Here is a 15,880-nt window from a genome sequence, read left to right on the forward strand (position 1 = left end):
CATCCTCTTGCTCTCTTCTCCCTGACATACAAGTAAAAGGCACTTTGTGGTCTCAGTGGCCCATGCCTGTAATTCTAGCATATTGGGAGGCCAAGGTGGGCAGGTTGCTTGAGCCCAGGAGTTTGAGACCAACCTGAACAACGTGATGAAACCCTGTCTCTATAAACAATACAAACATTAGCTGGGTGTGGTATGCGCTTGTAGTCCCAGCTACTCAGGAGGCTGAGGCAGGAGAATCACCGGAGCCGGGGATGTCAAGGCTGCATGACTAGTGATTGCACCATTGCACTCCAGCTTGGGCAACAGAGGAGACACTGTCACACGCACACACACACACACACACACACAAAGATACTTTACTATAAATTCAAATAGAATCACAAGTTAATTTCATTGGAAATATTTATGCCTATAGGTATTCATTCTGCTTCAAAGAATGCTTTCTAAGAGAAGGTAAAGAGTAGAAATTCAGTAAGGAAGACATCATTCCTACTATATTAAGCCTCTTGAAAATAAAATCTTTGTGTTTTTTTTTCATATTCTCCAGAAATAAGAGTGATGCTTGGTGCATAGGAGGCACACAATAAATGTTGAGTGAATAAATTGATTGAATACCTACTGAATCCCAGAATGTACCTTAGGAGGCAAGTAGCAAGTAGTATACTCTTTATCTTATAGTTGAAGAAACAGTCTCAAGGAGATTGAGTAACTTGCACAAGATCACAAGCTGTAAGTGGCAAAACCATCAGATAAAGACACTCTAAAATTCTTATTCTTTCTGCTAACCATACCAATGACATGTCTTCTTTAAGCATTTAAAAAAAACTGCTATCATAAACAGTTATTACAAATACCTTGGAAAACATTCAATGAACAACCCGATTTAAATTACTAATTAGAAATTTTTTTTCTCACCTTCCCTTTCCTGGCAAGGTGTGACTATGTGGCTTACCTGTGGTGACAAGATTGAATTTACATTAAAAGCATATAGGATCAATCTAAAAAATTCTAATATAACTGAAAGGTAATCATTTATGCATGTTTAACATCCAAAACAGAATACAAATTACCATGTCTTTACTCTCAAATAGTAAACGATCTGATTATATACGTAAGAAATGTGAATATGCTATTATAGATTTTTCATATATATAATTTTTCCACAGGTATTCATAAATCCTCAGAAAAAGTATTTTAGCATCATTAAACATTTCTGATGGAATTTCTGGAAACCTTAAAATTTTTCTAGTTTTAGTCAGTATACAATTTCATAAAATTTGACCTAAGTTAATGATTTTTTTCTTTAATAACAGGCAATTTTGGGCTTATTTCTCTAATTAATTTCAAGTCATTCATAATTACTATTTTAAAAGTAATGATTTTAACTAACTATAAGTTTTAATTATTACATTTAAAAATACAGAATGCATCATGGATTTTCTTAGAGCAAAGGTATTTACGTAGCTTAGTGTACTTAATACCCACAGTAGTACCCCAAAAATTAAAAGTCACTATCTTGAATAGTATTTTAGAACACATAACTATATATAATGTTAAACAGTATGAACTTTGTCATTTTAACAATTTTTACAAAAGCCATTTTTAATAATTTGATCATTATAAACTTCAAATGACTCAGAACAGGAGCAGGTTTAATTTTAATCATGAAATCATTTTATCTTAATGGTACATGTCATCATTGAAGCAGAGCAATAAATTGTGGAGAAAATACAAGAAACATTTTATCTCCCAAGCCAAAATCTTTTGTGATATTTAAATGAATTCTTTGGAAATTTAGCTTATTGAATTTTTTATATTAGTGCCTTAATATTACAATGTCTGTTATTATACATATTATATATGTGTATACATGCAGGTTTAAGCCAGACATTGTATTTAAATTATGAAAAATTGGAATCATTTTTCTGAGCTCAAAGAAGAGAAGATGATTTAATTTCAACAGAAACAAGGAGGTCTTAACACATCACATCACCATGAAATAAATATTAAATTAAAACAGAAGTCTTAGGCTTAACATTGTCATCTATAGACTTACCCGGTATCCTGACCGCTTGACTAATAAAAAACCTTCAAAGTACAAAGGTAGAGCGGTAATCTTTAACCTTTCCTGGAAGATCCTGCGAGGGGCTGGTTTTGGGGGCTTCTTAGCCATCATACCCCTCTCTTTGGTGTGTGGTTTGGTTTCTCGTCTCAAACAAAATGAAATCTTCGTTGTGTGAAAGGAAAAGGCAACTGTTCAAAGAGGAAGTCCCAAATTGCTTTTTAACCACCAACAGTACCACCAACAGGACACACACACACACACACACACTTTTTTTTCCATTACTTTTTGTGAGGTAAGAAAGAACAGGTGTAGACTGACTTTCAGAGGGCAATCTCTGGGTAATCCACATGTGCTTAGATTTAAAGTGCAAAATAAACAGAAGATTAACATCACCAGAAGATGAAAGAAACAGGTGTAGAGATTGTGAACTTTAGGGGAGATATCAAGAACACAGTTATTCTTTCTATCTTTGTTTTTGTTTATTGCTGTCCATTTTTATTTGCAGAAGACGTGACTTGAATAAACTCTGCTTCATTAAAAATTACTTCATAGAATAATTTTATTAGTACTACTTCTGTTGGTTAAATATTTTAGGGCCAAGTTTTGTGTAAATAAAAAAAATAGTTCTATCTCATGCCCATTTGATGCTTCACTAAATATAAACCACAATTATGGGAACACGGAATATGGAATTTTTTTCTTTTTTCTTTCTTTTTTTCTTTTTTTTTTGCCAGTAGATATTCCAAGTACATGAGTTCCCAATGAATATTTAGTGCTATGTTTTGAATGTGTCCTCCAAAATGTATGTGTTAGAAACTTAATTCCCAATGCAACAGTGCTTAGAAATGGTACTTTTAGAAGGTGATTAAGTCATGAGGCATCTGCCCTCATGAATGAATGAATTGATTAATGCTGTGGGAGTGGATTTCTTTCTCTTTTTTCAGAGGCAGGGTCTTGCTCTGTTGCCCAGACTGGAATACACTGGTGCAATCACAGCTCACTGCAGCCTTGACCTCTCAGGCTCAAACAATCCTCACACATCAGCCTCCCAAGTAGCTGGGACTACAAGGCACGTGCCACCACTCCTAGCTAACTTTTTCATTCTTTGTATAGACAGTATCTCCCTATGTTGCCCAGGTTGGTCTCAAACTCTTGGGCTCAAGCGATTCTCCTGCTGTGGCCTCCCAAAGTGCTGGGATTACAGGTGTGAGCCATTGCACCTGGCCTGGAAGTGGGTTTTTTATAAAATCAAGTTTGGCACTTTCTCGCATGCTATCACCCTCTCTTGCTCTTCTATCTTCTGCCATGGAATGATGCCGCATGAAGGTCCTCATCAGATGCTGGCCGTGTTCTTTGACTTCCAGACTCCAGAACCATGAGCCAAATTCATTTCTGTTCATTATAAATTACCAGTCTGTGGCATTCTGTTACAGCAACACAAAGGAGTCTAAGATACTTGGCAAAAAAATATCTGGCAGAGAAAGCTGTAAGTTTTCAAACTTTTATTTTGTTCTTTTGTGCTTTCTGAGCTGCAAACCATTGATACTATGATTCATGGATGGAGTTCCCACAGTTATCTAGTGAGATTTATAAAGCTATACTGGGGCCAAAGTGCATTCAATGGTTGCATGTAGGAAATGGTCCTTAAGAGATTGGATTTGGTCTAGCACAGTGCAGGAAATGATGGGAGAAAAGAATATTTATTTGAAGGAATTTTGATTTGTCTTACAGGGGTCCTAAGAATTTCTACCATTGCCTATTTCACACTCAGTATTTCAGAACTACTCTAGATTTAGAACAGCCTGGGCCCAGTGAGACCTGCCTATTATTAGAAATCAAAGCAAGCCAGGAGTCTTCAGTCTGATTCTCCTTTCCTAATGGAGAGACTGCATGGTTTTCTCCACCAGTATGGGTCCCACTGATCCTGCAGCTGTAGATATGGGATGCCAAATTGTCTACAAAGTGAGGTAGAACAATACAGACTGATTATCGGTAAGTTAAAGAAGAGTGTTCAGATGTATTATCAAAATGAAAACAGCTCGAGACAGAAATAGGGAGTTGAAGATCCAAAATTACTGCTTTGCTTTTGTAAGTTTAGACCTGCTTCTTGATACCCAGCCTTCAAATAATAAAATATAAGTCCAGCTGAATTTTTTGAGGCAAAAACCATAACTATTTTTTAGTTTCAGTATACTAAGAAAGTGACTTGAATAACAGGAAAACCTCCTGATTGAATATATGACCTAATCCACTTTCTTGGCAGCTGTTAGTTGTTGTAATACAGGGGGAAGTGAAAGGAGGGATTAAGAATTGAAAAATGAAAAGAAGAAGCAAGGATAAAGAAAGAATGCTGGGAATCATCAGTGATTAGGCACTGACTTTATGGTCAGAAAGTTTCATAGGTGAGAGAAAATAATACCTCTAAAAAAATGTAAAGGGGATTTTTTGTTGTTGTTAAATAAGCACTTAGTTATTTTTTTTTTTTGCCTTTTAAAAAAATAAGCAACAATTTAAAAACAGCTAATCAGACACGGTAAGTTACTTTGGTCTGCTGATTTGTATGTCAAATTCATTTTTAATATACCAAGAATCAAATTATGTCTCCCTAAAAAAGACTACAAAATGCAAAAATCTTGCTTAAGCAATATTAACAAGTTAGTCCTGTCTGCAATTACTAGTGTCATTGCACCACTGCACCATTACAATGGAAATCCTCTTACAGATATCTCAAGTCTTAGGCAGTGAAGAATAAATTTGTAGGTAAGGAAATATAGTAGAAAATATGTTTGGATATAGGGCATAAACTAATTTTGCTACTAACCAGCTCTTGAGACCTTGAACAAACCACTTGACTTCTCTGGTATCATAGCTTCCTCACCCATACAAGGAGGTGATGGACTACATGACTTATTGTCTGAAGAGTTGCAAAAGGCTTTTAAGTAGTCTCCTAGTTTCCACTCTTTTTCTTCTCTGATTCATTTAAAATTCAACCTAATCAAGATATTCCCTTACTGAAAAGACTTTAAGGGATTCTCATTGTTTTTGAGATTCCTTTTTAAAATTTTTTTATTGAACCTAAATACTTATTGAATACCAACAATGGGCTCAAGCATGGCACATTGGTCCTTCATAGCAGGGCCCTTTTAAATAATAACTCCTCAAAATACCCTTTGCTCTGGTAATTTCATTTAGTCTCAGTTGCCTGAATACCCTATGATCTTCCCTGTCTCCTCATACCTTTTCAGTCACTGTACTCTGCTTAGATGCCCCTCTTTCCCTTTGTTTATATGGTAATGTCCTACTCATCCTTCAAGACCCAGGCTGAATCTATCCTTAATTCTGAAGATTTCCTAATTTCCTGAAGCTTTCTTCACCCCCACAAAAAAAAAATTATTACTCTCATTTCTGCTTTCCCAAAGCACTTTGCACGATTTCTTTCTTATAGTATTTGTCCTGTTGTAGTTATTTGTGTACATTCAGTAACAACAAGAAATAGTTTTTCCAAAGGAAAGATTGTGTTGAAGTAGGGGTTGGTTATAAGTAGATTGCAGTATCATTTATTTACTGAATAGCTTCCAGCTAAAAAATATGACTCTAGTTTGGAGAATTATTAGCTTCCATTGTAACAGGGGTTTCCTTTTTTCTGATATATGTGACCATTGGTTGACATATGATTCTTGTGTTGCCTTGTAGAACAATCATGTTACTATTAAACTATTGGAGCCCAACATTACAGCCATCAGTAGCATCTGTGTCACAAGATTGTTACAAATCAGGTTTTATGGCAAATATAACTTAACAACTTTGGATGAAGTATAAGATTTAACTCATATAAACCAAAATCTCAGTGCTGTATTGACTCCTCTATGTTATAAGGTCATCTGAGTAAAAATCCACATTTTTTACAATAATTGAGGATCTCTAAAATACTTTTCTATCCATTTATTAGTACTGAATCAATCAAATCAACCAACCCTGCTCCAGTACTTCCATATTTCTGACCTTTGTTTTGCTTAATACTTATCGATGAGTTATTGCCATATGCATTATAATTTGCAGTAGTATATTTTGAAGATATTTTAATTGAATACATTTATTTTTACAACTCATACCTGAAGAATACAGCTTTAATTTTAACCACTGTGTGAAATACTTATAGCTTATCAACGGCTGGTATGAATCCAATACAATCTTTATTATGAGTAAATTTTTTATTACTATTGATAGAGTTAAGCCACATTTTCTTTTTCTTTTCTTTTCTTTTTTTGAGACTGAGTCTTGCTATGTTGCCCAGACTGGAGTGCAGTGGCATGATCTCAGCTCATTGCCATCTCTGCCTCCCCGGTTCATACCATTCTCCTGCCTCAGCCTCCTGAGTAGCTGGGACTACAGGTGCTCACCACCACATCTGGCTAATTTTTTGTGTTTTTAGTAGACACAAAGTTTCACCATGTTGGTCAGGCTGGTCTTGAACTCCTGACCTTAAATGATCCATCCACCTTGGCCTCCCAAAGCACTGGGATTTACAGACATTAGCCACCACACCCGGAAAAGCAGCATTTTCAGTGGAGAAAATGCACATTGTAATACCACAACTCCAGAGATTATCAGACATACAATATGGAGGGAGTTTCCTACTCCTTTGCCTGAGAATTACTGATATAGTGAGCCATTTTTACTCAGAAAATATTTCCCTGAAGTCTTCTGAAACAGAAAAAAAAGGTGGGCAATCATTGTTATAGAAGTGATATTAGTAACTCTGTCAGAACAGTTTAATTTGCTGACCCTTATAATTTTCAGTACAAAGAGTTGCATCTGGGATGATAAAAGCTTTTCCTAGTTATGTATTTTCAAACTATTTTTGTAGTGGAAAATATCACTTTTGTTACTGAGAAGTAGCTTTTGGATGCCAGGTAGATACAGGACACTGGTTTTCATACTAGGTAACTCACAGAATAATGGTAGCTTTAATAGAAACTAGAAATTCAGAGTGGGGAGATAGTTTGGGTGGTAGAGGGATAATGAATTCAGTTTTAACCATTTCAAACTCAATGTATACAAAGGTTAAGTCTATGTTTTCTCTTTTATTTCTCATCCTTCATGCCTTTCTTAGGGAATAAGGTGGATTGGTGCTAACCATCATTCCAAACCCTTCTAGTGTGCTTTTCTTTATTGCAGAGACTAAAAAGATAAAATCTACACTTCTCAGACTTCTTTGCAGCTAAGATTGAAAAGCATTCAACATGATTGGCAAGGCAGAAGGGAGGCGGGGTTCATTCTTATGCTGCCTTTGTTTTTGTTTGTTTGTTTGTTTTTTAAACTTCATTTAGAGGGGGTCTGGCTATGTTGCCCAGGCTGGTCTCAAACTCCTGGGCTTAAGCGATCATCCTGCCTCAGCCTTCTGAGTAGCTGGAATTAACAGATATGAGCCACTGCACCAGGCAACCTTTGGCTTTTCTAACCAATAAAAAGGCATGTATGGCCTGTAGGCATCTAATTTTTCTGTGGCAATGTTATCAGAAGTCCCAATGTCTGATCACTAGCTTCATGGGTGTTGATAGTCAAGTCACAGACATCAGTTTGCTTGTGCATATCATCATATCATTTTAGGTAAGGTGTGGCTCTGGAGCCAGAAGCAGTAAGGAGGCTTTCTGCTCATGAGAGGATTTTTTTTTTTTTTTTTTTTTTTTGAGACAGAGTCTAGCTGTGTCCTCCAGGCTGGAGTGCAGTGGCACCATCTTGGCTCACTGTAACCTCCGCCTCCCGAGTTCAAGTGAGTCTCATGCCTCAGCCACCTGAGTAGCTGGGATTACAGTAGCGTGCCACCACTACTGTATAAGTATAGAATAAGCTACCATTATTCTGTGAGTTACCTAGTATGAAAACCAGTTTCCTGTATTTACCTGGCATCCAAAAACTACTCCTCAGTAACAAAAGTGACATTTTCCACTACAAAAATAGTTTGAAAATATGTAATAGGAAAAGCTCTTATCATCCCAGATGCAACTCTTTGTACTGAAAATTATAAGGGTTAGCAAATTAAACTGTTCTGACAGAGCTACTAATATCACTTCTGTAACAATGATGGCCTTGCTAATTTTTGTATTTTTAGTAGAGATGGGGTTTCACCATATTGGCCAGGCTGGTCTCCAACTCCTGGCCTCAAGAAATTTGCCTATCTCAGCCTCCCAAAGTGCTGGAATTAAACATGAGCTGCCATACCCCCACTCATTGGAGAATTCTTATTGGTGGTGACTGACAGAGCAGGAGTACCATCATCTCAAACACTGCCACTTTAAGTTCCAGCTCCCTTTTTAGCCTCATGCATTTCAAGGAAATCACTTCTCTTCTGACTATAAGCAGCCAGAAAGAGCAGAGAGTAAAACAGATAAGACAGCTTGGGCACAGAGGGAGGTGCGGGGAAAGTCTCTTGGGTAACTGCCAAACTTCACCCTCATACAATGGGCCCCAGTAAAACAGTGGGCCTTAATAAGCACATTCCTTTCCCTTCAGGTGCGCTAAGATGGGGAAGCTAAAAGCAGACTCGGGGGAGTATGCCTGCAGCGCAGAAAGATGTATGGGAACAGACACACAAGTCTTCCTCCCAGATAAGCACAGCAAAGAAACACAGAAGCAGTACAAGCCTCTGATAAACTCTCCCACCCTGAATCCTTAAAAACTCTTAGTCTGTAAGAGAATGTGCCTCTGACCTAACTTGGCCAGAAGCCCCCTTGGGTTTTTTCTAAAATAAACCTGTCTTTGACTGTCAAGCCACTTTTTGTGTTTCTTTCCTCTTTCTTTAATTCTTATAGTGATTTCCATAACGTGGCAGCTTTGTAATTGTGGTGGTTTCCTGATTGCATGACGTCAGTATGATCTTGGAGACATAAGCATTAATGTCAGCTTCCCAATTTTTCTATTTGTTTTATAACTGTAGAAACATCAGCTGCCTCTTAATGGCTTAGTTCTTCAATGTGCATTTGGGAATTATTCCTGAAAGTCCAAAATACACTGTTTCTTCATCCTCTCAAAAATTTTATGAGCTGTTCAATGCAGGTAGCAGATCCCTTTTTGCCAAAACTACCCATCACAAATTGTTCTTTTTTTTTTTTTTTGAGATGGAATCTCGCTCTGTCACCTCGTCTGGAGTGCAGTGGTGTGATATCGGCCCACTGCAGCCCCCGTCTCCTGAGTTAAAGCAATTCTTCTGCCTCAGCCTCCCAAGTAGCTGGGATTACAGGCATGTGCCACCACACCCGGCTAATTGTTTTTGTATTTTTAGTAGAGATGGCATTTCTCCACGTTGGTCAGGCTGGTCTCAAACTGCGGACCTCAGGTGATCCGCCTGCCTCAGCCTCCCAAAGTGCTGGGATTACAGGCGTGAGCCACCGCGCCTGGCTACAAATTTTCTTTTATGTAATTGAACCCTGATTATACCACAGTTCCCCATTGTCTATAGGATAAGTGAAAAGTTATCCTGACATTGAAGTTGCCCCATAATCTAGTTCCATTCTGTCAACATGAACACTTTTAAAATTTTTATTTTTAGTTTAAGAGAAGGAGTCTTGCTCTATTGCCTAGGCAGAGTGCCATAGGGCAAGCAATCCTCCAACCTCAGCCTCCTGAGAAGCTGAAACTAGTCACATGCAATCACACCTGGCTAAATTTTTGATTTTTTGTTGAGACTGGGTCTCACTATGTTGCCCAGGCTGGTTGTGAACTCCTGGCCTCAAGTGATCCTGCTACTTTGGCCTCCCAAAATGCTGGGATTATAGACATGAGCCACCGTGCCTGGCCGCACTTTTCAATATTAGTCAGATTTTCTCTAGGTCAACAGCACATCAGTTCTTCCCTGTGTCTTTGCTTCTAGTTTATCTTCCTGTTGTCTCTTACTTTTAGGTGAATGATGGAGCCTCTGGAAAAAACAAAACAAAACAAAACAAAACAAAACAACTCTTACTTTTAGGTACTGTCTGCAAGCTACCATTTTGATATTTTATCGTTTATGAGTTTCTATAGACACTTGAATTCACAAATATGTTATATATCCTATGCCACATATACTTAATTTAAAATGACCCAAGCTTAGCAAGTAGTATAACAATTCACCAAAAGATGCTCACTCTGTATCATAAGTTACAGCTGAGAAGAAGGCAGGCACTGTTCAAACTATTCTTGATAGCTTTCTTTTTTTTTTTTTTTTTTTTACAAAGAACTAAAGCATGTTTCCTGTCAGGAGCCAAAAATAAAAAAAGAGAAAACAAAACTGAGAACTAAAGCACTTTAATGCTCAATGTTTCTAATGCTTTGAGTTACAATGTGCTAAATAAGTATTAGTTTTACTATTTTTTCATTTCCCCATAAATTTATAACTGACAGCAAGAGACATGTTAATATTTTGATAATTTTTTTTTTTTTTTGAGGCTGAGTCTCGCTTTGTCGCCCAGGCTGGAGTACAGTGGCGTGATCTCGGCTCACTGCAGCCACTCTCCCAGGTTCAAGCAATTCTCTTGCCTCAGCCTCCCGAGTAGCTGGGATTACAGGCGTACACCACCACTCCTGGCTAATTTTTGTATCTTTATTTTTATTGTTTTTGAGACGGAGTCTCCCTCTGTTGCCCAGGCTGGAGTGCAGTGGCACGATCTCGGCTCACTGCAAGCTCCGCCTCTCGGGTTCATGCCATTCTTCTGCCTCAGCCCCCACGAGTAGCTGGGACTACAGGCACCCGCCACCATGCCTGGCTAATTTTTTTGTATTTTTTAGTAGAGACAGGGTTTCACCATGTTAGCCAGGACGGTCTCGATCTCCTGACCTCGTGATCCGCCTGCCTGGGCCTCCCAAAGTGCTGGGATTACAGGCGTGAGCCACTGCGCCCAGCTAATTTTTGTATTTTTAGTAGAGATGGGGTTTCACCACGTTGGCCAGGCTGATCTTGAACTCCTGACCTCAGGTGATCCGCCAGCCTCAGTCTCCCAAAGTGCTGGGATTACAGGCATTAGCCACCGCCTCCAGCTGATAATTTTTTTTAAAGGTCATGAAACAATCAGAATTTTTCCCAAGCAAAGATCGGTTTGCATGGTTTCAGCTTACATGGTCTTTTTAAGGGTCCTGTACTACTTTGCAAAGCAATGACTGCCTGAAATTTAAAAACTGTATCCTACATTACTTGCCAATTTTCACTCAGGGTAATTTAAGTCCTCTCAAGAGTAAAATTATAATGCAGAACCATTTTATTAAGCTTTTGAAAATCTTAATGTGTTTTCAATGACAAAATTTCCTTTGTGTGAACAGAAAATAAGTTGACTAGAAGTAAACTATCCTATCTTATAGGATGCAGAACGGAGATCTACAGAATAGTGTTATTTGTTGTGATCTTGAGTTAAGAGAAACAATGTGTACATAATAGAATATAACTATAATTAATAAGCAATGGTTGACACAAAGGTAATTTAGGAAATGTAAAGATCAGTTAATTTATATAGCACTTCACAATTAATGACTCATTGCAGACCTTAACAACTCATAGCATGGTAAAACTATTTTGTAAACATTGCTGCCACCTACCTGTACATTGCAAGCACATTTTATTAACTTTTCCATTATGGTCTACATAGCATAGATAGCATTTCTATTGGAGGATAATTTTTTATCAGAAAAGGATACTTAAATGAATCTCCTTAACAGAGGGACCAACATTTGGCAGTAAGGAGTAAAAGAAAAAAAATTACATTATTAAAATACCCAAATCATAAAACTAAGTCTATTTTATCTTAGCAAATATTGTTATAATTGCGACTATGCTATACTTTTTAGAAGAAATTCATTTTTCACGTGTATTTTTTCTGACAAAATTATATGATAGTCATTTTGCTAATATTTTCACTTTTGACTTTTGCAGAATAAATGTTTTTGCAAAAGTTTTTAGAACTTAAGCAATTTTATTAAGGTCAAGTTTCCCCATCATTTTTCTATGAAATATTTCAAACATACAGAGAAACTGAAATAGTGTTAATAAACACACCAATGAACTAGGTTCAATAATTGTTAATATTTTGCCATATGTATTTAACTATCTCAGTCTCTTTATGATTAACAATTTCAAAGTACTTACAAATATCACAAGACATTTTACCCCTAAATACTTTGATATGCATATCCTAAGAGTAAGGACAAATTACATAAACATAATCACATTATAATACCTAAGAAAACTTTACAATTCTCTAATATCATCTGAAAATTAATTTTTTCATTTTCACTTATTGCTTAATGCTCTTTACAGTTACTTTGTTTTGAACTAGACTCTAATCAAAGTTTACACATTGCATTTGGTTTCCATACAGTGCCTTTGAGTCTCTCTCATTTTCTCTTTCTCTCTTTTATTATCTCTCTCACAGATTTACTGAGGTATAATTTACTGCAAAAGTCACTATTTTGGCCAGGTGTGGTGGCTCATGCCTGTAACCCAGCAATTTGGGAGGCAGAAGCCAGAGGATCACTTGAGCCCAAGAGTTCAAGACCAGCTTGGGCAACATAGGGAAGATCCCGTCTCTACAAAAAATTAAAAAAAAAAAAAATTAGCAGGGTGTGGTGGTGCATGCCTGTGGTCCCAGGTATTCAGGAGGCTGAGGCAGGAGAATCGTTTTAGCCCAGGAGGTAGAGGCTGTAGTGGGCCTTGATTGTGCCACTGCACTCCAGCCTGGGCAACCAAGCAAGACCTTTCTCAAAAAAAAAAAAAAAAAAAAAAAAAAAAAGGTCAACTTTTTCAGGGGCACAGTTCTAACTAGGAATTTTGACAAATAGATATAGCCATGTAACTACCATCATAATCAAGACATAGAATATTTTCAGCACTGCAAAAAGTTCCCTCATATTCCTTTATAGTCTTTTTTCCCCCACCCTCCTCAACCCCTGGTAACCATCGATTTGATTTCTTTTCATACAGTCATTGATGTCCAGCTTCTTTCACTTAGTACAGTGCTTTCAAGATTCATCCATATTGTATGTCAGTAGTTTGCTTTTATTGCTGAAGAGTATTGCACTGCATTGAGGTACATTTGTTTATCCATTCACCAGGACAGATGCGCATGTTAAGCTGTGGGGTGGGAATGAACACAGACTAATTTTTAAGTGTTAGTTCAGTTATGAATATTTTTGTGCTAACACTTAATGGAAGACACTTTGGTAGTAAATACCCATACCATAATTATATGATGGAAATCAAAGATCTAAAACATATTCTTTGAAACAGTTTTAAGATTTACAAATTTTAAATTATCTACCTAAAACCATAAGTAACGAAACGTTTTTTTACTTCTCTTTCAAGCCAAATTTCTGGATACTTTATGTTCCCATATACACATCTAATTATGTATATGTTAATACTTCCATATACTGATATGTAAATACACACAGTCACACACACCCCTTAACTAGGTAAGTAGTTGTGAAAGAAAACTTCAAGATTGTCATAGCAGTTCATAAGAAGTAATCTTTGATGTATTTTGGGGGGAGATTTATAATGACAAACTTGGGTTTTTAAATAAATATTACTCCCCCCATTAATTAGCAATCCTATTTTAGTATACTAAAACCATGGTGGGCTATTAAGTACTACAACAAGTACATATGGAAGCAAAACGTTTGTCTGGAAACTGTGGAGTCTCCACAACTGTTTTTGTAAGAGTACTGCTCCATTTTCTTTAGAACAGTTAATTCTCAACGCCCTCTGTGGCCTGCATTCTAAAGCAGCACAAGCCATTGCATTTCAAATTTCTCAAAATAACTGTGGGACTTAGTTTCCAGTGGAAGCAGGAGGATATAATTTTACATGTGGGACTTTACATCTATAACCGTGCTTGCTAAAATTTCTTACCCAGAGGCAAAGAGTGTAGTGATTAAGAGCTCAGTTGTGGAGTGAGAATTCTTGGGATAATATCCCATCTTACCATTTAGTGGTGATGTGATCTTGGGCAAGACACTTATCTCTCTGTGTTTCAGTGCCCTGGTTTATAAAACAGGAATATTAATTGTTCTCTTCAATGCATGCGAAGCATTTACAGAACTGGGCATAGAGTATGCAGTCAATAAATGTTAGTGTTTATTATCTATTCCAAATGTGACAGCACCAAATTATAATGTGGACTGATTGGCAAAACTGCCAAACATAGTAAAAAAGGTCTCCATAATGATTCCAATAGCTTTATTATTGAATTCTTACTATGTTCCAAACATTGTGCTTAGATCTTAACAGGAATTATTCAATTACAACATCTCAACCACTTTAATATTATTCTCATTTTGCAGACAAGAGAATTAAGGAACAGATAACTTAGTTGCCCATAATGGCAGAATTAATGGAATGGAGTGCAATCCAGGCCTAATTTCAGTCATAGTTCCTCTTTTTTTCCTATCAAAAAAATACATAAAATAAAAAATTGGCCTTCATAGGTGACAGCATTTGTTAAAGCACTACATGTTTTAAAAATCTATTAGCTCAACTCCTGATTAATGTATTTATTCAATTAGTAAACTATTTTCTGATTAGAATTTTCTTGTAATTTTAAATAAAATAATAAAATAAGACACAGCTTCCTAGAATCATACACTGGTCAGGTGAGAAGTCTTCAGAGCGTCTAATTTACACTTCCATTCTATCACCATGGAAACACCCAGAATGGTGCCGCAATTTTGCCCTCCATAACATAGCTAGTCAATGGCTGGCAGGTTTCAGGACTCTGTATAGAATTCTTTTCAGTGCATCATACTTAAATGATAGATATTTACGTGGGTCATTTGTTGGCAATGCATCATAAAAATATCACCCACATACTTGAAAAAGAATACAAGCCATCATCACCATTATTATACATAATTATTCAATTATTTTCAGAGATGATGGTTAGATGGGCTGGGCGTGGCTGACGAATCTGCATTAGAAAAATCTGTTCAAAAAAAGATTCTATTAAAAAAAAAAGTCGTCTGCAACTTCTACCTCTCATTCTTCCAAGTATTACTTATTATTCCTTAATAGAACTGTTGAGAAGTTTTACATTGGGCACAACGAGCGGTTCTCAGGACCGTGCCTTCCAAATAAAAGCCCAGTCTCGCGCCTGTCCCGGGCGCGGCGCTGAGGAAGAGAGGTGGGAAGAGCAGAGAGGATAGAGGTAGGTCAGGCGGGGCTGCGGGCGGGAGGGCCGTTGGCCTGGAGCGTGAAGGGGCGAGCCCACTAACGGCTTGCTCCTATTGGACGGCGCGGCCCGTTTTGCGCATGTGCCGCCGGGTTCAAACCCGGGCACAGGCCGAACGTTCTTGTCTGTTGAGGGCGGAGCTAATGGCGGGGAGGTGTTGTTAGCGCGCGCCTTCCGGATCGCAGCTCTCGCGGCAGTCGCCTTAGACTAAAGGGTGTTGCTTGGCCGCCGCCTGGTAGTCCGGCGATTAGTTTCTTGCTCGGCCTCCTGGAGCTGTGGTCCGTGTGGGCTTCCACCTCAGACACTTGCGCTGGCTCAGCGGGGCCGGAACATGGCTGCGTCGGGTCTGGTAAGTGCAGGCCCCCAGCTCCAGGCGAGTGGTTGAGCGGCTGGCTGGGGCACGGGCGCCCGAGGCGGGGGAGAAGGAAATGCTAGGCTGGGGCTGTGGTCTCCGAGGGATTTCAGTGGGAAAGCCACAGGAATTTTTGAAATCAAGTGTGATCGTGTGTCGATAACCAGAGTTAATTTACTGTACTTTTATTATTTCTTAAGTTTTCATGTCGTCATTTCGTCTGTGCCTACGTCTTACTCTTGAGAGGTGCTTGTGATTTCTGCTGGTTTTTTT

The 15,880-nt window shown here is 37.9% G+C and overlaps 2 protein-coding genes across 3 annotated transcripts in view; one reads left to right on the forward strand and one right to left on the reverse strand.

Moving 5' to 3' along the window:
* STAP1 (signal transducing adaptor family member 1) overlaps window positions 1-2,259 on the reverse strand; it is a 48,040-nt gene extending 45,781 nt beyond the window's left edge. Inside the window, exon 1 of the mRNA XM_054486164.2 lies at window positions 2,057-2,259. Coding sequence (XP_054342139.1) covers window positions 2,057-2,176 — 120 coding nt within the window. The 5' untranslated portion in view covers window positions 2,177-2,259. The remainder of the gene's footprint in view (window positions 1-2,056) is intronic.
* Window positions 2,260-15,335: 13,076 nt separating this feature from the next.
* Window positions 15,336-15,880, forward strand: part of CENPC (centromere protein C) — a 137,396-nt gene continuing 136,851 nt past the window's right edge. For both annotated transcript variants that reach the window (XR_008502020.1, XM_054484490.2), the window contains exon 1: window positions 15,336-15,604. Coding sequence is in view for 1 of the 2 variants with exons in the window: in XM_054484490.2 (XP_054340465.1) it covers window positions 15,587-15,604 (18 nt within the window). In the remaining variant the exon portion in view is untranslated. The remainder of the gene's footprint in view (window positions 15,605-15,880) is intronic.

The sequence above is a fragment of the Pongo pygmaeus genome, chromosome 3 (genome assembly GCF_028885625.2).
Source record: "Pongo pygmaeus isolate AG05252 chromosome 3, NHGRI_mPonPyg2-v2.0_pri, whole genome shotgun sequence".
Classification (NCBI taxonomy): Eukaryota; Metazoa; Chordata; class Mammalia; order Primates; family Hominidae; genus Pongo; species Pongo pygmaeus.